At 37.7% G+C, this 27080-nt stretch overlaps 1 protein-coding gene across 6 annotated transcripts in view; it reads right to left on the reverse strand.

Moving 5' to 3' along the window:
- Nucleotides 1–3880: 3880 nt before the first annotated feature.
- The window catches only part of HERC4 (HECT and RLD domain containing E3 ubiquitin protein ligase 4), a 145643-nt gene continuing 122443 nt past the window's right edge, over nucleotides 3881–27080 (reverse strand). For all 6 annotated transcript variants that reach the window (XM_066348964.1, XM_066348962.1, XM_066348960.1 and 3 more), the window contains 6 exons: nucleotides 21639–21805; nucleotides 20938–21004; nucleotides 17758–17840; nucleotides 12337–12520; nucleotides 6064–6166; nucleotides 3881–5103 (listed from right to left, as the gene is read on the reverse strand). In XM_066348964.1, the coding sequence (XP_066205061.1) occupies nucleotides 4895–5103; nucleotides 6064–6166; nucleotides 12337–12520; nucleotides 17758–17840; nucleotides 20938–21004; nucleotides 21639–21805 (813 nt within the window). In that variant the 3' untranslated portion in view covers nucleotides 3881–4894. The remainder of the gene's footprint in view (nucleotides 5104–6063; nucleotides 6167–12336; nucleotides 12521–17757; nucleotides 17841–20937; nucleotides 21005–21638; nucleotides 21806–27080) is intronic.

Consider the following 27080-nt stretch of genomic DNA (forward strand, 5'->3'; position numbering starts at 1 on the left):
GCATAAGTCTTGTTTTGGTTTTAAAATGCAAATGAAAATTTTTGAAAAATTGTGCTATTTTAAAATTTTTACCTTGAATCTCCTTGTTAATGTTATCTTATGTCTCCAGCAACAGGAGGAGGAAAAGAGTATCAGACTTACCCAAATTCAGCCTGTACTGTTGTGTTCCCAGGTAAGATGCCAGGTCCTTGATCCAACATGGCTATTTCACAGATCAGTTTTATAGCATACTGAGGTTACTAAAGGGCAAAAGCACCGGACACATCCACATATTTTTATTTATTTATTTATTTTTACAGAGAGAGTCAGAGAGAGGGATAGACAGGGACAGACAGGAACGGAGAGATGAGAAGCATCAATCATTAGTTTTTCGTTGCGCATTGCGACATCTTAGTTGTTCATTGATTGCTTTCTCATATGTGTCTTGACCATGGGCCTTCAGCACACCGAGCAACCCCTTGCTTGAGCCAGCGACCTTGGGTCCAAGCTGGTGAATTTTTGCTCAAACCAGATGAGCCCACACTCAAGCTGGCGACCTCCGGGTCTCGAACCTGGGTCTTCCGCATCCCAGTCCAACGTTCTACCCACTGCACCACAACCTGGTCAGGCTCTACATGTTTTTGATGTGAACAATTACTACTCTCAAGGAATGGATGTAGAGGGAAATAGTATATCAGGTACATGGAATAATTTTCATAGGGAGGAATGCTATTTTGAGGGAAATTATCTTAGGTGAAAATACTGTTTTAGAGCTTCTATTTAAAAGGACACCTATGGCTCATCAGTAGAAGTTTTTAAGTTAAACTACCGTAAAGTACAAGGTTCACATCTCTTCTCCAGAAACCCTGTGCTCATTTTCATTTTGGGATTAAGAAAAATAATTTTATAAAGCACATATATTATGTAGCATGCCATATGGGTCTGAGGTAGCATATAAATCAAACAGTAAGAAATCAAACATGTTAATATAGTGGCACCTTGAGATACGAGTTTAATTCGTTCTGTAACCGAGCTCATAAGTCAGTCAACTCATATATCAAGTTTCTCCCATTTAAAACAACTGAAATAGATTTAATCCATTCCAGCCCTGTGAAACATCCCCAAACCACCCTCAATTATGAAAAAAGACATTTTTAAGAAACACGTATACTTTGCCAATGCATAACAAAATATATGAAATAAAAGAAAAAAGTTATTTAGTACTGTATTCTTACCTTGGAGACAGATGAGTGTGGCTAACGGAGGGGAATGGTGGAGGAGGAGGGAGGAAGGGATGCAGGCACTGTAGACACAAACTAAAACTGCACTTTAAATGTAAACTAAAACTGCATTTTCTTTAAACAAAACTAAAACTGCCCTTTCTTAAAATGAAACCACAAAAACTTAACTGTAAAAAAATGCACTTTCTTTAAACTTAACCTAAGCTTAACATGACGTATTTTTCATTTAATCACCACCTGTTTTTGCCCTTTGGGCTGCACTTTCTGCACTTTCACTTCCAGGACTTTGAATAAAAATCTATCCAAAGAGGTTTGCTTTTGCCTGCCTTTTAAAATGTAATGGAAATGTCACAAGTGTCATTAAAAAGTGCTGAAGCACAACTTGAAACTTTCTGGGTGTTTCTTTTCAATGAAACTTGAAAGCTTCTCCCACATTGCCAGTATGTCTTTAATTTCACTTGTAGAAATCACTTCCTCCGACTCTACCTCCTCCTCACTACTAATCTCTTGCAGAAGCTCCGTATGTTGCATCATCTGTAGGTCTTTCAACTCCTCAGTTGAGAGTTCCTCCTCATGTTCCTCGATGAGCTCGTTTACGTCACCCTCATCTACCTCCAGACCCATAGACTTTCCAAGGGACACAATCTCCTCCAATGCTTCTACCTTGGTCTCGGTCTCTGGTTCGAATCCTTCAAAGTCCCTGTCTGCAACAACATCAGGCCACAACTTTTTCCATGCAGAGTTCAAGGTTCTTCTTGTAACCTCTTGCCTTGCCAAGTCAATAATGCGTAACCATATCACGATGTTGTAGTGATCTTTCCAAAACCCTTAAAAAGTTAGATTTGTACTCTCAGTCACCTCAAAGCAGTGGCAGAACAAGTGCTTCGTGTAAAGCTTTTTAAGTTGTAAATGACCTGCTGATCCATAGGTTGCAAGATTGAAGTCGTGTTGGGTGGGAGGTAGAGGACTTTCACGAATTTGAACTCACTGAGAATGTCATCTTCAAGACCAGGTGGGTGGGCTGGAGCATTTTCAAGGATTAGAAATGCTTTCATTGGGAGTTTATTTTCTTGAAGATATTTCTTCACTGCAGGACCAAAGACAAGATTTACCCATTCAATAAAAAACTGCCGCGCAACCCATGCCCTAACATTGGCGCGCCACATAACCTGCAGTTTTTCTTTAAGAATCTTGTGAGTCTTAAAGGCTCGAGAATTTTCGGAATGATAGACTAGCAGTGGCTTTACAGTCACTGCTAGCATTTGCACACAATGCAAGGGTCAGACGGTCCTTCATGAGTTTATGGCCTGGCAGCTTCTTCTCCTCTGTGGTGATGAAAGTGCTCTGGGGCATTTTTTTCCAAAACAATACTGTTTCATCACAGTTGAACACTTGTTGGGAGATGTAGCCTTCCTTTGCAATAAGCGCAGCAAAACGTGTGATGTGCTCCTCAGCTGCCTTAACGTCAGCACTCGCAGCTTCACCATGCCTCACCACCGAGTGGATGCCAGATCTTTTTGAAATTTTCAAACCAGCCACGACTTGCCTTAAACATATCTTCTGCCTCTTTTGAGGTTGATGGTTCGTTCTTCTTCAAGTCGCCGTAAATAATACGTGCCTTTTTGCATATTACAGTCTCTGTCAATGTATGTCCTGCCAGCTCTTTCTCTTTCACCCACACCAGCAAAAGCTTCTCCATTTCTTCGTGGATATTTGTCCTTAATTGGGACAGAATTGTAGTTCCTCTCGCTGGATTTGCACTTTTGATGGCATCCTTTTGTTTAAGGATGGTACAAATTGTAGATGCACTGCAGTCGTTCAGCCTTGCCAGTTCAATCACTCGTACACCATGCTCATGTTTTTCTTATTTCTTGCTTTACTTCTGTCGACATCATTCTCTTCTCACCATTGTCCTTTACACTCACTTTCTTCAGCCCTATGATATCACACAAAAATAGTACAAAATGCAAAAATGATGGAAGAAAAAATACAGCACGAGATTTGACTTGATTCTGTGGGTAACACGTGAGAAAGAACAACATGCTGGTGTTGTGCTGCCGATACTGGACCCATGCGCCACCGCGCCATCTACCGGCAGCTTCCCGAATCACGACTCGTATTTCAGAATTTCGCTCGTATCTCAAACAAAAATTCAAAGTATTTTAAGATACGCAGCTTGTATCTTAAAAAAGTTGTATGTTAGTTTGCTTGTATCTCAAGGTACCACAGTAGTGCCACAATAAAATGTACAAATAGTCCCCTTTAATACCATAAATAGCCTCAACAATTCAGATCAGGTTTTAATACAAAAGGAGACAAGTTTTGTATGGGAATCAAAATTTAAGAGACTTTACCTGAGATATCACTTTTTTTTTTTTTTATCAAGAGACAGGAAGGGAGAAAGATGAGAAGTATCAACTCGTAGTTGCAGCACTTAGTTGTTCATTGATTGCTTTTCATACGTGCCTTGACGGGGGCGGGGGCGGGGGGGTCCAGTGAGCCAGTGGCCCCTTGCTCAAGACTGATGAGCCCACACTCAAGCCAGAGACCTCAGGGTTTCAAACCTGGGTCCTAATTATCCCAGGTTGCTGCTCTATCCACTGTGCCACTGCCTGGTCAAGTGAGACAATCTTCTTGAAGAATTTTGCATCTTGTGAAAATTTAAATATTAAATCAATCTTTATTTGAACAGTTTTCACAGCATATTTTTATAAATTTAAAAAAAATATTTGCATTATAGCAGAAAGTCACATGTGTTGCATCAACTGTTACAATTTAAAGATAGGAGATAACTAAGCATCAGCACTATAAAATTGCTAAGTTTTGTTTCTTAAAAATTTGAAGAAATACTTCTAAAGCACTGAAAGTTCTGACTACATAGCAGCCTGCAGCATCAATAATTTTGAAAGTTATAACCCAGTGATTGGTTCTCACAGAAACAGCCCATGTTTCTACTTCTGGCAACTGTAGGACAAAATTCTTCCATTACTATTTAAGCTTCCTGATCACCTCCCACTTATCAGTAGTAGCATCTCCAGATTCACTAAAGGAAAGAACTACAGTTATTTGATAACTCCTACTCATCGTTTAGGTTTGCACAAGGACATTGTAGCAAAAAAGCAAAGACTATGTTTTCACCATGCTAATTTTTTGCCTTTATAAGTTCTCAGAATAAGATTTAAATCATATTTTTAACCCTTAAAAGTCAGCTCAGTTCAATTACAACCATAGAAACTGTACTGGTATCAGAACATAACTATTTTATTACAAAACATTATTTACAAAATGAAAAAATAATCAAATGACTATTGCAGGCCAAAGTTAAAGATTTTCCACCCAGTAATTGAAAAAAATCAAGCAACATTTCCATGCACTCACACACCAGATCATTAGGGAAATATGCAAACTCTTAGAATTCATGTTAGTAAAACTTCAATGTATTCACAATACTTTTGTTTATTGGAAGATGGCAAAAAAAATCCAGGGTTCTGTACAGTAAGTTTAATATTAACACAGCTTGTACTTTTCCTTAATATTGTTCGGCTTTCATAAACACTGATAGCATCATTTTGCAAATAAGAATTATAATAGTACCTCTGTCACCTTGCTGAATCATCACAATAAAAACACAGTTTAATGCTTTTACAGTCAACAGAATAGTTAAAATGCTACAATTATATTAAACTGAAGCCTTCATTGTGATCAATAGCTTGGATCAGTTTAGAGCGTAGAGTTTCTTTTTCTGTGTATTTTGGAAGATCCAGAAGATTAAAACAGGTATGCGAAACTGGGAGATACTCCTCACCACCTCCAGTTGACTGGATAACTAGTTTTAGACTCTTCATACCAAGAATAGGAATGCGATCACTACCTGTCAAAAATACTGCCAAGAAAAATACCATTCAGCTGACCGTATTTATCAAAAACTATAGATTATCATCGTTATTTTCTACAGTTATTATAGCAAAGCTTTACATTAACATTGACTGTAATGTGGAAACCTATCTCCAGAATTTATGTGAGCATGACTTTTGAGACAGGATAATTATACATCCACACAATACTTTTTTCTTTATAAATGCATGTAATCTTACTACTAGCACACAGGAGATGTTTGATGAATTAATGACTATTGTCCCTGATAAAAAACATTTTGGGAGCCCTCCTTTTGGGAACAGCCATTTAGAACTAGTTTATAAATCAAATACAAGATGCAGTTTTGATCTGACAAGTCATTTTTAAACAAAAATTTGTAACTAGCAGTGAAACCTCAAATCACTTAAGAATGACCTGCCATTCTTATGATATGCAATATAATTTAATCAAGAGTCTCACTTCAATTATCAAAAAGAGATTGACAAAAAATATCCCAGGTAATAGCAGGATATCAAAAAAAGTGTCAATGATTTAGATAAATTCCAACTTTAAAAATTATTAAATTTTAATTAGTACGCCATTGTAACTAATGAAAGAAACTTTTATTATAAAAGTTATAAATAAAACAACTAAATCCTTGGCATAGTTCTATTTTCTCCAGGAATTCCCCAAGTTTTGGTGCAGAAGCAAAGAGATCAAGACCCAACAAAGGCAAGAGAGCTTTTGCTTTTAACAACCCTAGTTAATTGTAATCAGTATTATAGTTGTTTTCACTAAAAAGAACCAATTCTATTTTGGAGGCAAATTAAGTTTGACTTACGGAATAAGAAAACATGTAATAAACAGGACCTTGGAATAATACTATTAAAAAACTTCTATCCACCAAAGTGAATCAATTTCCTATGAGAATAAGTTTAATAATTAGATTCCATTCCCATAAAACATAGAACCATTTAGAAACACTTACACAGAAATTGCTTTTTCTTTTCCAATGGCAACTCATGAAATACATCCCAAAATATTTTTATCGTAGGGTGTTCTGCCCAATACTCCCCTTTGTATTCTGTATTCTAGAAAACAAACAAGCAAACAAACAAAACCTTTATTTAAAATTGAGGGATATTGTCTTGATTCTGAAAAACAGGTTTCACTTCCTTATTTAGCACATAAACATTGTTCAGCAGTTTGAAGCTCAACAAGATAGGATTGTAATATCTCTAAAAGTAGATATCTAAAAGATAAATAAGAATTACTAAAATGTTAATTATTAAATTCAACATGGAAAAACGTGATAATTATAAAAATTTTTCCCTATATTCCTGAATAAAAGTAAAACTATTTTCCATTCTATCTTCCCTTTAAAAAACTTTTACTAAGACCAACATTAATAATTTTCTGTGCTAGTCAGTTTCCAAGACGAGGGCTCCCTCAGATCTCTCTGCCTCTTCACTACTCATGCCCTTAGGGAGTCCCCTCCCACAATGAATAGGCCTGACCTCTGTAATCATTAAGATATTGCAGATATGAGAAATACATGACTTGTGAAGCTAGATCATGAAAAAACTGTGACTTCAGCCTCTTTGATTGCCCACACTTTGAGGGGAGAGCCAGTTGCCATTTCATAAGGACACTCAAACAGCTCTATGGAGAGAGGTTCGTGGCAAGGTCCTAGGCCACACCAGTGAGCTATCTTGAAAGGGAAACTCTTATCACTAATCAAGTCTTCAGATGGCTAACACACCAGTCAACAGTATCTTGACTACAACCTCATGAGAGAGCTCTGAGCTAAAATCACCAGGCTAAGACATTCCTGAATTCCTAACCCATAGAAACTGTGTGAGACAATATGTGTTCAGTTATTTTTAAGCCACTAAATTTTGGAGTGATTGCAGCAACTTCCCCTTTAAAAAATATCAGCACTAAGAAAAAAGGGTGATAGGGAGGAGAGAGAGAAGTAAATCTATACTGTGAAGTGAAGTGTGTGTTTTTTTTAAATCCAGCCACAGCTGCTCTTTTAGTTCTTAGCAAGAACCTTTCAGCATTAAGGCCTCTGGACACACTGTTCCCTCAGCATAGACCACTTGGACACAACTTCCTTTTTTCTTTGTTCATCAGGCTAATTTCTATTTATTCTTTGCGGTTCAGATTAAATATCACCTAATTCATTCAACAAATATTTAATGAATTTTAGTCAAAGTTTGGGGCGCTGGGGAAACTGCAGTGAACCAAGTCTACCTTTTGAAAACTACCATCTAGAAGAGGCATTCCCAGATTTGTGTAGCTAGGTTAGTACATACCATTCCACTAAACTCTTCCTTTACATTCATCACAGTTCAATTACTTAATGGCTAGTGTCCTTATTAGAGGGCAAAAACCAATCTCAATCTCAATACAGCTGTCTCCCTAATCTCCTGCAAAGTACTAGGCATCCAGCAAGAGCTCAATACATATCTGCTAATGGGCTTCTTGAATTTTGGACTCTATTTGTCTATGATTACCTCAATGGCCAAACTCTTGAAATCTACATGATACTTTTAGTAATTTGCAGAAAATGACTTTAATTCCAGCAGTCAGTTAATGTATTCACTTGTTTGAATTATATTCTGTGAGCATGTTAGTGAGGAATAAAAGGAGAACTGCTCAAGCTTTTTCTTTTTTCTTAAACCTCTGGATGGTTCTGGGGAAATGTGTACACAGTCTTGATGAAGAAAGGGCATTTAAAGTCACAAATCGTAATAACTAAAAATATAATGAATCAGAAAATGGAAAAAAACAAAGTATACTAACTATATTAAAATATACTAAAAATTACTGTCTTACTGAATTAATAATACAATCAATTACATATCTTCAGACAGGTTTTAAGTACTTACTGAGTACTAGGTTCTGGGAAAACGGAACAGATAAAAATCCTGCTTTCATGGTGATTACATTGTAATGAGGTGAAAAGAACAACAGACACTAAAGACAATTAAGTAAAATTTATATTTAGTTAAATTTAAAGATGAAAAATAAAGCAGGAGGTGATCGGGGGGCTGGATGAAAATGAATTTAGAAGTACAAGTTGGTAGCCACAAAACAGTCAGAGGGATGTAAAGTACAGCATAGGGTCAATTGTAACTATACTGTTCACTAAAGTTAGGGGATCTAAAATTGCTGGAATTAAAGTCATTTTCTCAAAGTCACTACATTTAAAGCTATAAAATATCCCCTAATTTTTGTGAGCAGTATATGCATAGTGTAAAATGGGTGCTAGAAATATTGGAACACTTTGTAAAATAGGTAATTGTCTAACCACCAACCAGAAATCAATACAACATGTAAACTGTAATTGAAAAATAAAATTAAAAAGATAATAATGAAAGGAAGACGAAGTGTGTGCACACGTGCATGTCTGCACTATTTCAGGTGTAGTTATCCAGTGAAGGTCTCTGAACAGTATAAAGACATACAGTGAGAGCAAGAACCATTTGGAATTATAAAGGTGAAGAGAATTCCAGGGACAGGCCCTGGCCGGTTGGCTCAGCGGTAGAGCGTCGGCCTGGCGTGCGGGGGACCCGGGTTCAATTCCCGGCCAGAGCACACAGGAGAAGTGCCCATTTGCTTCTCCACCCCCCCTCCTTCCTCTCTGTCTCTCTCTTCCCCTCCCGCAGCCAAGGCTCCATTAGAGCAAAGATGGCCCGGGCGCTGGGGATGGCTCCTCGGCCTCTGCCCCAGGTGCTAGAGTGGCTCTGGTCGCGGCAGAGCGACGCCCCGGAGGGGCAGAGCATCGCCCCCTGGTGGGCAGAGCATCGCCCCTGGTGGGCGTGCCGGGTGGATCCCAGTCAGGCGCATGCGGGAGTCTGTCTGTCTCTCCCCGTTTCCAGCTTCAGAAAAATACAAAAAATAAAATAAAATAAAATAAGAGAATTCCAGGGACATGGAATAGAGAGAAAGGCTCTAAGACTGGAGTGTTCCTGGAGGGCCCTAGGCTCAGCAAAGAAGCCAAGAACACTAAAGCAAAGTGAAAGAATAATAGGAAGTAAATCAAGGACAAATGGTGGAGGATCTCAAGTGTGAGGAGAAGCCATTATATTGTTTCTATTTTAGGGTGATTGGATGTGCAGCCCATTACCACTGGATTCTCCTTACAGTATAGCTTTTTCTTTTCAGCAGATCAGTTTACCCAACCCTCTCCTCCCGCTCCAACATATCTTCATGTTTCTTTCTGGGGGTACCACCTTTCCGAGTGCCATCTGTATTTCTAACTGGTCCCCAGATTCTAAAAAGCCTCTCTAGAGCCTTTTGTTGGGTAGGTCAAGGGACATAAAGGATCTAATAATTCCTTAAATTAGTTTTAAAGTAACTGTATTGCTTTTAATCCAACTCCACATCCCCACCACTATAACAACATGAAATAACAATTCCTGAGCCTTTCAGATTCTAGGGTGTGAAATGAGCTGCTTCTTGATAACCTTGTCCCTTCAGAGGCTTAGAATTCAATTTTCTTACCCTGAGTCACTCATAAATTCATCCATCTATTTTCCATCTCCCAAAACTACTTTTTCTCTTGTTCACTGTATTTGTATTTCTATTCATTTACTGTCATTCTAGTGAGATTTTGGGAGTGAGTAGACAAGACGTGCATTCATCCCATTATGTTTAACCAGAAGTCCGAAGTTATTTTTTAATTTAAAAACTCTAAGTTATCAACAGTAAAAATGATTTTATTTCTGGTGTATATGTAGTTTTATGACTTTGAAACACATGTATACATTATTCATGTAACCACCACCACCACCACCACCACCACCACCACCACCACATGGACACTGGAGTTTTTTTGTTTTGTTTTGTTTGTTTTTAATTCACTGAGAGGATGGGAGGCAGAGACAGACTCCTACATGTGCCCTGACTGGGATCCACACAGCAAGCCCGCTAGGGGGCAATGATCTGCCCATCTGGGGCAATGCTCCCATTGCTCAGCAACTGAGCTCTTCTTAGCACCTGAGGTGGAGGCCATAGAGCCATCCTCAGCGCCTGGGGCCAACTTGCTCTGATTGAGCCATGGCTGCAGAAGTGGGGGGAGAGGAAGAGAGAAAGAGAGAGAGAGAGAGACAGAGAGAGAAGCAAAGGGGGGGGTGGGGTGGAGAAGAAGATGGGTGCTTTTCTTGTGTGCCCTGACCAGGAATCAAACCCTGGACATCCACAAACCAAGCCAATAGTCTACCACTGAGTCAACTGGCCAGGGCCCTGAAGAGTTATATCACCGCCAAAGAAATCTCTTGCATTGCTGTTCTGCAGTTACACACTCCCTCCATCCCTAGCCTCTGGTCATAATAGTTTGGTTTTTTTTGTTTGTTTGTTTACAGGGACAGAGAGTCAGAGAGAGGGATAGATAGGAACAGACAGGAACGAAGAGCGATGAGAAGCATCAATCATCAGTTTTTCGTTGCGACACCTTAGTTGTTCATTGATTGCCTTCTCATATATGCCTTGACCGTGGGCCTTCAGCAGACCGAGTAACCCTTTGCTCAAGCCAGCGACCTTGGGTCCAAGCTGGTGAGCTTTTTGCTCAAACCAGATGAGCCCGCGATCAAGCTGGTGACCTCGGAGTCTCGAACCTGGGTCCTTCCGCATCTCAGTCTGACGCTCTATCTTCTGCACCACCATCTGGTCAGGCTGGTCATAATAGTTTTATCTAATCCTTTAAAATGAGCTTCTTTCATTCAGCATAAGGATGCTGAATCATCCCAGTTGTTAAATATATCAGTATCACATTTCTTTTTATTGCTCAGTAGGGTGTGGATATACCATAGTTCAATTACTCACTCAACCACCTGGGTTGTTTCCAGTTTTTGACTTGATTGAAGATTTTTAAACACATAAAGTTATAAAAATTGTGGTAAAATACACAAAACAAAGTCTACTAACTTCACACTTTTAAGTATATAGTTCAGTGGTGGGTTGTTGTTTTTTTACAGAGAGAGGGATAGATAGGAACAGACAGGAATGGAGAGAGATGAGAAGCATCAATCATCAGTTTTTCATTGCAACACCTTAGTTGTTCATTGATTGCTTTCTCATATGTGCCTTGACCGTGGGCCTTCAGCAGACCAAGTAACCCCTTGCTCGAGCCAGCGCCCTTGGGTCCAAGCTGGTGAGCTTTGCTCAAACGAGATGAACCTGTGCTCAAGCTGGCGACCTCGGGGTCTCAAACCTGGGTCCTCCGCATACCAGTTCGATGCTCTATCCACTGCGCCACCGCCTGGTCAGGCAGTTCAGTGGTATTAAGTACATTTACATTCTCGTGCAACCATAACCACCATCCATCTCCAGACCTCTTTTCATCTTGCAGAACTGAAACTCTGTAATCACTAAAAAATAACTCCCTATTCCCACCTTGTTTAGTAGTGATTTTTATGTAAATATTAACTGAATACCCTAGGAGTGGACCTGCTAGGTCATACAGCAAGTGTATGCTTAACTTTGTAAGAAAATGCCAAACTATTTCTAAAGTGGCTATATCATGTGTATTCATACCAGCAATATATGAGAATTCTCAATGCTCTGTATCCTTGTCTTAGTATTGTAATTTTTTTTTAATGTTAACTATCTTAATGGTTTTAGTCATTCAGTTTTAGCTAGGGCTTTATCCAGGCTTTGTCATAGGTGACACTTTTCTATATAAACACCACAATATCAGACACAAAAATGCCATCTAATTCATGCACAATTAAAACCCATTCATTGTAGAGTTAGAAGGGCATAGTGTTTTCCTTTAAAAGTGATAGTAATAGTGTAAAATGGAGAATAAACAAGAAGACAAGATTTCCATCAACAAACCATGTTTTCCTTTTTGCCTTTCCATTTAAACCAGGGGTAGTCAACCTTTTTATACCTACCGCCCACTTTTGTATCTCTGTTAGTAGTAAAATATTCTAACTACCCACCGGTTCCACAGTAATGGTGATTTATAAAGTAGGGAAGTAACTTTACTTTATAAAATTTATAAAGCAGAGTTACAGCAAGTTAAAGCATATAATAATAATTACTTACCAAGTATTTTATGTTGAATTTTCACTAAGTTTGGCAGAATAAATCTTTATAAAACAACTCAGTATAGTTAAATCTCTTTTTATTTATACTTTGGTTGCTCCGCTACCGCCCACCATGAAAGCTGGAACACCCACTAGTGGGCAGTAGGGACCAGGTTGACTACCACTGATTTAAACAATATCACAGATGTGTTCCCCCCTACCTTTTCCAATTCCTTCCAGTCATAATTTGTATTTCCAATGACCATTGCTTGTAGTTCATTAGGCTGGAAGAGCAGAAGTACTTTTCCTCCACAGACTTTATGAAAACCCGCATGAAAAGCATCGAATAAGGAAGCCACTGATTTATTGAATATGTAATCCACATAAGCATCAACAAACTCCTGCCTAGAAATGAAAAAAATCACACATGCAATATAACTTTTAAAAAGGAGAATATACTGTATATTGTGGTCTTATTAAAACTTTGAGTGCTCTTGTACTTTTTACTACTTATCTACAAATCTGATTAAGGGTTCAAAGGGGAGAAAGTCTTTATGGAGAACTTTATAATTCTTTCCATACAAAATCTGGTATGAGGCATGTAAACATATCTATCATTCACAGCCATTCTTAGGCTATTCCTATGTGAAACATGTCATTTCCTAATAGGAATAATAATGATGCAAATGGCTATTAAAAATTATTTTTATATCACAAATAATTTAAAATTTATATGCATCAATCCACATGCATCCCCCAAAAGAGTGATCTGCTAAAAGTATGAGGCAATGTAAAATGAGAGCTTTAGGAATCAGACTACTTGACAGACTGCAGTCTGTTTTCCTTGGGTTTCAAGAAATCTGGGACAAAACTTACTTTTAAAACTAAATACCATGAGAGGGCATTCACTACTCTTTTAGTATATAATCATTAAAGATTAAAAGTACAGGTTCTTTTCAAGTATATATATGTGTACACATACACAATCTTCTGATGCTTTTTTCCCCTATGATACAAAAGGAATCTGGAAAATAAAAAATGAAGCCCCTTTACCCAGTAATTAGAATTATGATTTTATTCAATTTGTTCTGCTACATACAAACACATCATGCAGCTATTTGGTCAAATAATGACAGTGAGTACTAGAGGATTTCAATACATATATATTTTTAATTATTAAGTGAGAGGTGGGGAGGCAGGGAGGCAGAGAGACAGACTCCTCCTGCATGTACACCGACAGGGATCCACCTGGCAAGCCTCCTACAGGGTAATGCTGCAGCTGCTCTGTTGCTCAGCAACCAAACTATTTTAGTGCCTGAGGCGAGGCCATGGAGCCATCCTCAGCACCTGGGGCCAAACTGCTCTAACCATTGGAGCCATGGCTGCAGGAGGGGAGGAAAGAGGGAGAGGGAGAGGAAGAGGGGGAGAGAAAGAAAGAGAGAGAGGGAGGAGAAAGGGAGGGGGAAACAGTTGGACAAACAGATCATCACTTCTCCTGTGTGCCTAACCAGGAATTGAACCCGGGACATCCACATGCCAGGACGACAGCTCTACCACTAAGCCAATTGGCCAGGGCAGATTTCAGTATTTTATACTCATTTTCCAAATTAAAAAGGATGATTCTACACATAAAATACTGGTAAACTTAGTCATCTACAGATAACTTTCTTAAAAAATTATAATTCCAAACTAAATTACATATATATAAGAAAAAAAGTCAAAAGAGGCCACTGTAAAATATAAAACATGACATTAAGTTTTGATAAGAAATATAACTTTTTCTAAATGGAAAAGGGGAGACAGTGAGACAGACTCCTGAATACACCCCGACTGGGATCCACCCAGCAAACCCCATATGGGGTTTGAATCAAAAGAGCTATTTCCAGCACCTACGGCTAACAGACCAACTGAGCCATCCTCAGCACTCAGGGCTGACACTCGAGCCAACTGAGCCACTGGCTGCAGGAGCAGGAGAGAGAGAGAAGGGGGAAAGAGCAGATGGTCGCTTCTCTTGTGTACTATCCTGACTGGGAATCGAGCCTGGGACATCCATACACCAGGTCAGTGCTCTATCCACTGAGTCAACTGGCCAGGGCCAAGAAATATTTTACAATTCACCTCATCAGAAAGTCAAATTTGTCTATACTAGTTAAGTCTCTTTAAAGTCCCTCAAGCAAAAAAGGCTAAATTGCTTTATACGCCAACATTTTTTCTCTAATACTTTCATTATGAAATAGAACTGGTAGTATAGGAATAAAAAAATTTAAATTATTCCTTTTTTAAAAAAAAAAATTGTTCATTTTAGAGAGGAGAGAGAGAGAGAGAAGGGGGAGGAGCAGAAAGCATCCCATATGCGCCTTGCCCAGGCAAGCCAGAGGTTTTGAACTGGGGATCTCGGTGTTCCAGGTCGACGCTTTATCCACTGCACCACCACACGTCAAGCCAAATTATTTCTCAAGTCAGTAATATTGTTTAGAAACTTAAAGAATTAGTCTAACAATAGAAACTTTAAAAGCAGAAAAAAATCTTTCTAAATAATTTTTCAATACCAAGATTAAAAAGAAGACAGCTGGAAAAACAATTTTTTTACACATTATTTTAGAAACATTCATTTTTATCAGAGACACATGCACAGTTAAAAATGCCAAACCATAATAATTCTAACAGCCAACATTTACTGAGCACATATATGTGCTAGGTACTATTTTAAGCATCTTGAAATTATTGCCTCATTTAATCCTCAAAATAACTGCAGGCAGTAGGTACAATTTACCATCCTGTTTTACAGAAAAGAAGACTTAGGCATGGAAACATCAAGTAAAATATCTAAATTTACACAGCTTCTAAGGAGCAGAATCAGGATTACAAATACTAGGATTAAGTTCCTGGTAACAGCCATTAAGCTAGTCTGTCTAAAGAATTAGAACAGAAGAGAACAAAGAAATTCTCTATACTACCCTTTCCACCAGAAATTACCGCTATTTGAAGACAACTATTTAACTCTTTTTACTATTCTTCCTGGTATTTACTTCAAACTTCAGTACAGTTCTATTGTTAGTCTTTGATTTTCATATTTAAATATTATCTAATGAACTATTTATTGTGAAAGGATTTAGCTTTCATTTAATTGCCCTTCTCTCACTTTGCTCCTATAATGTCCCCATTATAACAATTTTTGGTTCAATATTCATTGTTAACATTTTTATGATTACAAACATTATTCACAATTAAGCTACAGAGTATTCTATGCTTAACTTTTCTTAAAAAGAATTTTAGTTTCCCTTAGTTTGCTACTTGAACAAAACTGTCCCCAACTTCAACAGCACTGCCAACCTCTAGATTCATTCAAATATATTAGGTAGCATCAGCTGCACTTTTCTCCTGGAGACAAACATCCTGAAGGCCTCCATCCTCTTGATCCAACCCAGATCAGGTACTCCTACATGCTGCTGTACTTGCAGAAGGAACCTCTTTGCCTCTCTCCTATATTAAATTCTATTCATTGGGGATCCCGTGCCACCTTTTTGGTTTAATTGCCTGTTTTGGTAGAACACATCAGCCAGTAACTTCCTGAGAAAAATGAATTGGAAGGGAATTCTCTCAGAATCCGCATGTATAAAAACACAGGAGAAGCGCCCATCTGCTTCTCCACCCCTCCCCCCTCCTTCCTCTCTGTCTCTCTCTTCCCCTCCTGCAGCCAAGGCTCCATTGGAGCAAAGTTGGCCAGGGCACTGAGGATGGCTCTGTGGCCTCTGCCTGAGGCGCTAGAATGGCTCTGGTTGCAATAGAGCGATGCCCCAGATGGGCAGAGCATCGCCCCCTGGTGGGCGTGCCGGGTGGATCCCGGTCGGGAGCATGCGGGAGTGAGTCTGATTGCCTCCCCATTTCCAACATCAGAAAAATAAAAAAAAATAAAAATAAAAAATTTTATACACCCACATGCTTGATAGTTTCAAAGTTAAAATTTATTTTCTCCCAGAATTTTGACCTTCTAGCTTCAGTGTGATTTGTTAGAAGTCTATTATTCTGTTTAATTCTTTGCATGTGGTCTGCCTCTTTTTTCCTGGAAGGGTTGCCTTTTTCCAGAATTTTGAAATGTCATGTATTCTGCCGAGTATGTGTCTTGTTTTCACCTAAAGGCTTTCTTTTCTCTCTCTTTTTTAATGATTTTGTTTATTGACTTCACAAGGGTGGGTAGGTGGAGCAAGAAGTATCAGCTCATAGTGTGTCACTTTAGTAGTTCACTGCTTGCTTATATGCACCTTGACCATGCAAGCCCAGGGTTTAGAAGCTGTGACATCAGCATTCCAAGTTGCAGTTTTATCCACTGTGCAAGCACAGGCCAGGCATTCACTTACATGTTTTCTTAAAAGGCACTTCAATTTTTTTTATAACATTTCTTTGACAAATTTCATTCATTCCAATTCTTTTCATTTTTAACAGTATCCATATGGATCTTACCCTTATAATTTTTTTTTTTTTGTATTTTTCTGAAGCTGGAAACGGGGAGGCAGTCAGACAGACTCCCACATGCGCCCGACCGGGATCCACCCGGCACGCCCACCAGGGGGCGATGCTCTGCCCATCTGGGGTGTTGCTCTGTTGCAACCAGGGCCATTCTAGCGCCTGAGGCAGAGGCCATGGAGCCGTCCTCAGCACCCAGGCCAACTTTGCTCCAATGGAACTTTGGCTGTGGGAGGGGAAGAGAGAGACAGAGAGGAAGGAAAGGGGGAGGGGTGGAGAAGCAAATGGGCGCTTCTCCTGTGTGCCCTAGTCGAGAATCGAACCTGGGACTCCTGCACGCCAGGCCGACACTCTACCACTGAGCCAACCGGCCAGGGCTTACCCTTATAATTTTGAGGATATTGATTTTAGTTCCTTCATCTTGCATTACTTGCTTCTTTGGAATTCGTTTTTATTTTGGTCTTTCCTTAAATGTCTATTGACCTTTGGCTATCCAGTCACATTTAAAAGTTAGGCAGTGTTACAAGAGAAGAATCTTCCAATGAATAGTGTGAAATATATAGAAAGGAGCTGTAGATTCCCAAACTCTGTTTTCAGTTCAGCAAACTGTCCCTGGCTGTGTCTAACAGTCCCCAAACCCACAGTACCTTTATTTCAATCTTTCCAAAGGTATGTTTCCAATCTCTGCTCTGGCTAGAGACACAGTTTCCAGGCTACTGGTGTGATAAGGGAAGTGGGTTTCTAACTGCCGCTTATAACAGCCAATCTATCTGTTTCCAGCATTCCCCTAAGCCCATGCACTTTCTAACATGTTTTTATTCTCAATTGCAGAGCCTTTATTCTACCATATGAACTGGCTGCCTTCTTGGGTCCTCTTAGTCTATCTATCTTACGTTGCAGCTTTCCCTAGTTGGCTAGTCACCTCTGTTTTCTAGCATCCAAAAATGTTTTTGCTGCTTTCTCCCCTACCTTCTCTTTGCTCTTGTTTATGACTTTTTAACCCTTTATTAATATCTTGAAGGGATTTCAGGAGCAGAATGCAAATCACGTCCTCACTGACCATTTAAAAAGTTAAGTTTTATCTGAGTAAAAACTTAAAAATGTGACATGTTTCTAAATACAGAAAAAATGCCTACGGACTCTTACTGCTACCACTGATGCTGCTATAATTCACTTACCGATTTTGTTTGTTAACAGCTGTGTCTGCACCATTTAGAACCAGCTCTTTCACTTCTGTTGCACCAAAGTTTTCAACTGTGATCTATTTAAATTTTTAAAAAAAGTCAGTGTCAGACCCAAAACTTATTAGATTATTTTAATAACCTATTATTATATTCTACCTTTCATTAAATATAAAATAATCTGAGGTTAAACTCTGCTAACCACAAGCTTATTTGAATTCTGCATAAAGTCACAGTTACAAATTTTTATCTTCTCTAATAGTTGAAATCTTACCCTAATTATAAATTACCAAGTTAGCTAATAATAGGAAACTGAGTATTTATCATGTTTAAAATTTTAGAATGGTCATTACAGAGTAAAGTATTAGAAAGGATATTTTCCTTGGACAAGTAATACAAGTGTCAGAATGCGTTCGGCTTAGACCAGCAATGCATTCTTACCATATGAAAACTGCTGGTCCTGCACTCCTCAGACCTGCCTTGCTACATTCTTGACAGCAGGCAGTGTTTCAGTTGTGCCACTAACTTCGTTTATAAAGATAGTTGGTTATCTTGAAACTTTTTATTTCCCTTAGTAGTCTGCTAACTTTCCTGTAAAATATTACCGTTCCCACCTTTAAATCTTTTCTTTCTATTCCCACTTTTTGGAATATTATCCTCTTCTATTAAAACATTTTTTCAGTATTTGCTATCGATAAAAACACTATGGTGAGAGTGAGATGATAAGATAAAAAATGAATCCCTGCTCTGGAGTTTACAATCTAGTAAAGAAGAAAAAATATGATATGTAAATACCTCATTCTAATAAAGACAGAAACAAAATGCTATCACTCCACAGAGGAAAGAAAACTTCCTACTAACTAGAGAAGTACAAATACCTTGGGGAAGAAATGTCATTTGAAAAGCACCCAGATGAATGAGTAGGGCTCTGAAAATTTGGGAGGGGATGGGACTTCTGACTGGGTACACAGTTTGAACACAAAGAAAATATGAAAGTAGCTATCAAGTTCTGAAAAATGCATGGCACTAAAAAACAGTAAGGTAAGAGTACGTGAAAGAAACTGTGTGACATGACAGAACTTGGTATGAGTGGAAGAACAATGAAAAGTTAAATAACAAGGTTACCAGTATCTTTGTTGCCCACTCTAAAGCCATTATTCTGCAAGCAACAGAGAACCACTAAAAGTCTCTGGGAAAAATATGGCAGTGGGAATATATAAATTACCATAGCTCTTGAATATACTAAGCATTCACAAACTTGGTGATTGATAAATTAGAAATTAAATTGCTCAGAAACCAATGCTTAAGTCAGATGAGATGATAAATAAAGATTCAAAGACAACTGAGATATGCTTATGAATTAATTAAAAGGGGAATCAAAACTTCAATTGTACAGAAAAGTCTGAGGACTTTTTTCCAGAAAAAAACAATTATTGAAATAAATTTATTTCACCTTAAATCTATCAATGTTCTTAAAACTGCACCATGTGCCAATTCTTTTTTTTATGTGCCAATTCTTAAAATGATCAACAAACTGATCAATTTTTCTGAGGGGACACATAATTATTTTGGCAAATTGTATGAAGAGAATATGGTATCTTTTGTCAGCTTTGACCACAAGATCACAGAGGACTGTCTGGGAGGAAAACAAATATGCAAATAAAGTTCTAAAAAGAAAGAAAACTTAAGGTTTTACCTTTATTCAAGAATTTAATTTATAACATTCAAATTGTTCCTTAAGTGCCTTAGTATAATCCTTGCTGATTTTCTCTTCCTTAACTGTCAACTACATAGTCTACTTTTGCCAGATCCTCGTGTGACTTTGCCAGATCGACATGCTTTGCATGTGACTGGATGAGTTATTCAACATCCTTTTCACTAAATTAATACAATCTGCATCTTTTATCAGATTCGCAATTTCATTTTCCAAATATTCTAATATATTTGCCTTTCTATTATGTATGTCAGCCAACAATAAGTAAGACAAAATGGTCAAGGACAAATGTTAGTGTGAAGGAGAAAGAAATGTCTGAGAAGAAACTAACCTTTTAAGTGGTAAGTTCATTAATGAATAGTCTCACATTAAAATAACCATTGTTACTCTGAACAGTTTTGTAACTACAGTCTCAAAAATGAACACTTGAATGAAGAAGAGCTCTTATATTTATAAATATCTTTATTTTTTTTTTTAAACTTTATTTATTCATTTTAGAGAGGAGAGAGAGAGAGAGAAGGGAGGAGCAGAAAGCATCAACTCCCATATGTGCCCTGACCAGGCAAGCCCAGGGTTTTGAACCCGCGACCTCAGCGTTCTAGGTCAAAGCTTTATCCACTGTGCTACCACAGGTCAGGCTATAAATATCTTTAGCATAGTGATAAAGTATACTGGCTTTGAAGTCAGAGAACTGGGCATAAGTACTATCTCTAACAAGTAAGGACTGTTTTCAGTTTTCTTTATCTGTAAAACAAGGATAATAATACCAATCTCGTCAAACTGTTATGAGGATTAAATGAAATAATGCATGTACTAGGACTACCATCTAGTTAATGCTCAATAAATGTTAGTAACAGGGTTCTTTAAGCTAAAGAGTTCTTTAAGAAGTCCATCCAATCCTGCTCAGGGTACACAGAAGAATCAACCAATGACTGCATAAATAGGCAGAACAAAAATCAATGTTTCTCTCTCTCTTAAAAGAAAAAAAGGTTCATCCATCAAAATAAAGAAATACAAGGTACAGCCCTGGCCGGTTGGCTCAGCGGTAGAGCGTCGGCCTAGCGTGCGGAGGACCCGGGTTTGATTCCCGGCCAGGGCACACAGGAGAAGCGCCTATTTGCTTCTCCACCCCTCCGCCGCGCTTTCCTCTCTGTCTCTCTCTTCCCCTCCCGCAGCCAAGGCTCCATTGGAGCAAAGATGGCCCGGGCGCTGGGGATGGCTCTGTGGCCTCTGCCTCAGGCGCTAGAGTGGCTCTGGTCGACCCCTGGTGGGCAGAGCATCGCCCCTGGTGGGCGTGCCAGCGCGTGCCGGGTGGATCCCGGTCGGGCGCATGCGGGAGTCTGTCTGACTGTCTCTCCCTGTTTCCAGCTTCAGAAAAAAAAAAAAAAAAGAAATACAAGGTACAGCAGTTAAATAAAAGATATGATGAATAAGCAGACTACTCTTAAGTCTTTCCATCTTACCGTAAAATTAAGACAAAATGTTTCCTCGATATCATCTTCTGGATAATCCAATAATTGCTGCATGCTTCTGCAAAACAAAAAATGTTCCTTTTAGGTAAAACATTCTTAAGTATTATAACTATTCTGCTTTTGAGTAACTAACTATATAATTCTCATTCATTGATAAAATCCTTTAATTTGAACTTTTACATTTGTTGCAGAATGGTAGATGTACAATAGTAAACTTATAAAGTTGAAGAAAAATAATCATTCTAAGATGTTTATCTCTTCCTTAGAGTACAAGGGCCACGTAGCCACCCATTTTCAACATTTGCCCTTATTTATATTCAACATTCATTCCATTTTATGTAATAAATAAAAAGAAATTTTAAATATTCAAGCTAGGCATGAAGATAGTCAGAAGTAAAAATCCAAGTAAGTCATTTAACTACTCTCAGGAAACACCTTCCTAAATTTTACCTGACGTTAACAAAGTACTATTAAACCACTAAAAACCCAGCAAATGTTTTTATATTCATTAAGTCCTTTTCAGCAGAAAGTTTTAGATCAAAGTAACACATTGGGTTTTCCTATATTAGAGCAGTTTTTGTTTATTCTGAAAATTCAACAAGAATAACAATACACACCCATTTCGAAAAGGAAAGCTTTCTGTACATTTCCTATATCCTAAACCCCACCCTTTCCACTTTGTACAAACTAACCTCCCAACGTCAGGCATAAGTTCTTTCAAATCATCCAGGGATGGCTTCTTTTTTAACAGTTTCTTATATAAAGCCAAAGGAAAATGGAGGTCCACAATAGTAAAATTATAAATTGCTAATCCACAGATAACACCAATCAAATGGAACAAATCACTGTCTTCAAATGTCTAAAAATATAAGGAAAAAAAGTAAAGGCCTGTTCTCCAAGTTAAAAGAGTGAATATTTTCTGATTATAAAAACAAATACTTGTAGTAGAAAATATGGAAAATATAGAAAAAAGTAACAAATAATAAGAAAATGTTTATTCTCATTTCTATCTCTCTGGGATAAATAGTTGTATTTTCGCACATTTCCATTCAATGTATTCTCTAAGACAAAATTAAAACTGAGCTGAGATTGTATTACATATAACTTCAGAATGGGCATTTCCCCCAGAAATATGTGTTTCCATATCATTAAATAATTAATGATGACTAAAACTTTTTTCTGATTTAAAAATAATATATTCAAAATACAGAAAATAAACCATAAAAACTACTCAGAAGTCTATTCTAAAATATTTTTATGCATGTTCACCTATTGAAAGTTCAGAAAAACATTAAAACATATTTAAGCTTTTCTCATTTTTCTAATTACAAGTATTATCTTATGTCATCAAATATTCTTCCAGAAAATGATTTTTAATGGCTGCATATTATATCATATAAAAGTACAACGATTTGCTGAATTAGCTATTTTACTAGAATTGGACATTTAAATTATTAAACACTGAAAACAATGCTTATTCTACCTCTCTCCCCATCTTTAAAAAAGTAATATATAGTCACAGAAAAGTCTGTGAGCATGATAGTTAAAAGAAAAAAGTTTTTAAAGTAGATCTGGGGCACCAGATATGGTCCACTCACCATCTAGTCTCTATGTTTTCAAAGATAAAAATATTATTTACCTCACATGGTGGTTGTGAGGAGTAAATGAGATAATGTATATAAAATGATTTTAATGTAGTTCCTGAAGTACACAGTAAAGGCTCAATAAATGTTAGTTATTCTAACTACCATAACAAGTTTCAAAATAATATAGGCAAAACTGTATTTTGGTCAACAGTTTGAAGCATTTCCTTAGGAGAAATTTTGCTTCATAAGGGAAGAATTACAGGGTGAAAAGGTAGTTAAGCATACTGCCAAACTGTTTTCCGCCACATCTATTCCAGTTTCTGCTTACCTTTCTACATTTTCATCTACATGTACACACTACAAACACATGAACACACATTTCTGTCTGATTTAAAATGTCTTCTTTTGGTACATACTTTTTACTATTAGTGACACTGAGAAGTAGGGGTTTGTGTGTGCTTATGAAATACCTCATCAGGTACTTGGCCCATTTATCTTTTCAGGATCTAATGTTTTCTTATATATTTGTATTTGAATTCTTCAGGGTATTACCCCATGTCACATCTGTTATATATACACCCTGTCTGTTATAAGCTTTTTAATTGTACATTTTCTGTTATGTATAAAATTCATATTTCTCAGTGTCAAATTAATCTTTTTCCTTTGTGATCTGTGACACTGTGCTCAAGTTTAGAAAGTCCTTCTTAAATAGGGCAGGCTGCCTAATGTGTTACTCTCTCTTACTTCTTACATCTCTCTAAGTGAGAGTAAAAGAAGAAAAATGGCACAAACCCACACAAAAAAACTAGGGAAGAGTCTTAATAGCACTGAAAAGATGTTAATATTAAATAAAACAATATTTTTCTTTTTCCCCCTTCTTTTCCAAGTTGAGAGGAGTAGAGATAGACAGACTCCCTCACACGCACCCTGACTGGGATCCACCTGGCAACCCTGGTCTGGGGCCAATGCTCTGCCCATCTGAGGCTATGCTCGCAACCGAGTACCCATAACATCCAGCTTTGAAAACCAGTGAGGCTTATGCCTGGGAGAGCCAAAGGGCTATAAGAAACCCAGGTTGTGTTCTTTCTGAGTCCTGGGACAGATGCAGCAGTTTGAAAAGCATGTAGGAAATATATGAAGGTGACACACTGATTAATTTTAGGGTGTATGCTGGAGGAACAGGGATTTATTGGAATTTTCTCCTGAGATGCTGGTATGTGTGATCCCCCCCCCTTCTATAATCTAGCTGGTCTGACCCTGGCAGGCACTATTTCTGACACTCTCCATTAAACTTGCTAACACTGTTCACCACACCCTGGCATTTCCCTGAAGACCCACCCAGGCTAGTACACCTCCGAAGTGACTCGTTTTGCCACATTTGGTGGGTGACCTTAGTTGGCACCAGCACACACCAGTGTGTCTGCAATGGCATGGCTAAGCCTCATAGCCTGCCACATCAAAAGCCTGGCCTGCACACCAGTGAGTTCATGACTTTTATGTCAAGGCCTCACAGCCAGCAGGCCAGGGGCCAGCCTCACCTGCCAGTGTGTCCATAGAACTTGTGGCTAACATACAACAAGAGGCTACACTAGTCCACTAAGGGAACACCTCTGGAGCACTTGGCTCTGGTGACTAGGGGGTTTCTACTACTGGACCACACACAACACCAAAATAAGGCCATGTTTTCAAGACCAGGATATTTAGCCTACCTACTTCATACCTAAAAACAAACAGGTAAAATGAAAGAAAAGAATATGTTCCAAACAAAAAACCAGAACAAAACGCACAAAAAAAGAACTAAATGAAACTGAAGTAAGCTATCTATTAGATGAAAAGTTCAAAGCAATAATCATAAAGATGGTCATTGAACTTCCTAAACAAATGGGTCAACTCAATGAGAACTTTAATAAAAAGATAAAAATTATAAAAAAGGACCTATCAAACTGAAAAACTTAACTGATACAAAAAATTACAATGGTGGAAATCAGCATCAAATTAAATAATGCAGAAGAATGAATCAGCAATCAAGAAGAAAGGATAGTAGAAAATACCCCACTGAAAGATCAAAAAGAAAAAAAGAATTAAAAAGAATGAGTAAAACATTAAGGGCCCTTTGGGACAAAATCAAGCGTAGTAACATTTGAATAAACAGGGGCCCTAGAAGGAGAAGAGAGAGAGAAAATCTATTTGGAGCAATGGTAGCTGAATACTTCCTTAACTTGGTGAAGGAAACAGACAACCAAGTCCAGGAAGCACAAAAAGTCCCAAAAAGATGAATCCAAAGAGACCCACACCAAAACACATTATAATTAAAATGTTACAAGTTAAAGGTAAAGAGAGAATGTTAAAAGCAGCTAGAAAAAAACAAGAAGTTACATACAAGGGAATGCCCATAAGGCTATCAGCTGACTTTACAAAGAAAATAAAACACTAATTCAAGAAGATATATGCACCCCTATATTCACTACTGTATTAATTACAATGGCCAAGATATGGAAAAACCTTAATGTTCATCAATAGATGACTAGATAAAGAAGTGGATACAAGTAACATACACACATTACTCAGCAATGAAAAAGAATTAAATCTTTCCATTCGTGACAATATGTATAAACCTAGAGAGTACTGGCTAAGTGAAATAAGAGAGAAAGACAAACACTGCATCATTTCACTTACGTGTGGAATCTAAAACAATGAAACAAATGAACAAAGATTCACAGACAGAGAAATAGTTTCCACAAGGTTGAGTGTTTGGGGTATGGGCAAAAAGGTGAAGGGGATTAAGAGGTACAAACTTATTTACAAACATAAATCACTGATATATACAGTAGCATATAGGAAACAAAGTCTAGAATATCACAATAACATTTCACGGTGACAAATAGTGGACCTTTGGTGTTGATTACTTTGTAAGGTATGTAAGTGTGAAATTTCATTATGTTGTACATTTGAAACAAACAGCTTCAAAAAAAAAAAAAGGAAACAGGGAAAAGAAGTATGGCATATCACCAAACAAAAACTGACAGAAACACAAAAGAGAAGAACCAAAAGAGAAACAGAGCTGCCAGAAAACAAAACATAAAATGGCTATAGGAAATTTTCAAGCATCAATAATTACCCTAAGTATAAATCAACTGAACTCACCAATAAAGAGGCAAAGAGTAGCAGATTGGATCAGGAAGCAAAACCCAACCGTATGCTGCTTTCAGGAGACAACCTAAGCTACAAGGATAAAAGCAGACTCAAAGTGAAAGGTTGGAAAACTATTCTCCAAGCAAATAATACCCAAAGAAAAGACATACTAATATCTGACAACACTGACTTCAAGACAACAAACATAGTAAGAAACAAAGATGAACATTTCATAATGATAAAGGGGACACTAACTGTATCAAGAAGATATAATACTTCTTAATATATATGCACCAAATCAGGAAGCACCAAAATATAAGACATCTACTAATAGATCTAAAAACAGAAACAGACAAAAACACAATCATAGTTGGGAAATCTCAACATGCTATTGACAGCTTTAGACAGATCATCCAAACAGAAAATCAATAAAAAAATACAGGGGGTCCTTGGGTTATGACAGTCTTGACATATGATGTTTCAAGTTTAAAACATTCCCATAAAATTTTTTTAAATTTATTTATTCATTTTAGAGGAGGGAGAGAGAGAGAGAGAAGCAGGAAGCTTCAACTCCCATATGTGCCTTGACCGGGCAAGCCCAGGGTTTTGAACCAGCAACCTCAGCATTCCAGGTCAATGCTTTATCTACTGCACCACCACAGGTCAGGCCACTCCCATAAAAATTTTTAAAAATTTAGATGCGTTTCATATTATGCCATTAGCGTCATACTTACACAGACTAAGTGGACAAACTAGTTTGGTTGTGTGTGGCGGAAGAATATGCAGTGTTCTTTTTTCTGTGGATTAGTTGTATTTTTATGATCCAAATTATGATATTACAACTGTGCTAGGATAGGTAAGTGACTTAGGCTAGCGTATGTGTTTCAACTTATACCAAAAATCTGGTTCCATCACTGATATAGGAACAGATTGTGCTGTAACTCAAGGACCCCTGTATTGGTCTTAAATGACACAGTAGATCAAATAAAAATAGACATTTATAGAAAATCTCATCCCAGAACATCAGATTATACTTTTTTTTCTCAGTGTGCATGGAATATTCTCAAGGATAGACTATATGCTGGGCCACTAAATAACCTCATCAAATTCAAGAAGATTGAAATTACATGAAGCATATTCTCTGACCATAAAGCTTTGAAATTAGAATTCAACTGAAAAAAGGAAGTAAAGAAACCCACAAAAACATGGAAATTAACATAATTCTAAAAAAAAGACTGGGTCAAAGAATGACAACACAACATATCAAAACTTTTGGGATGTAGCAAAAGCAGTAATAAGAGGGAAGTTTATAACATTACAGGCTTATATCAAGAAAAAAGGGAGATCCCGAGTAAACAACCTAACATTACATCTGAAAGAACTAGAAAAATAATACAGGCCTCCCAAAGTCAGCAG

The sequence above is a fragment of the Saccopteryx leptura genome, chromosome 9 (assembly GCF_036850995.1).
Source record: "Saccopteryx leptura isolate mSacLep1 chromosome 9, mSacLep1_pri_phased_curated, whole genome shotgun sequence".
Classification (NCBI taxonomy): Eukaryota; Metazoa; Chordata; class Mammalia; order Chiroptera; family Emballonuridae; genus Saccopteryx; species Saccopteryx leptura.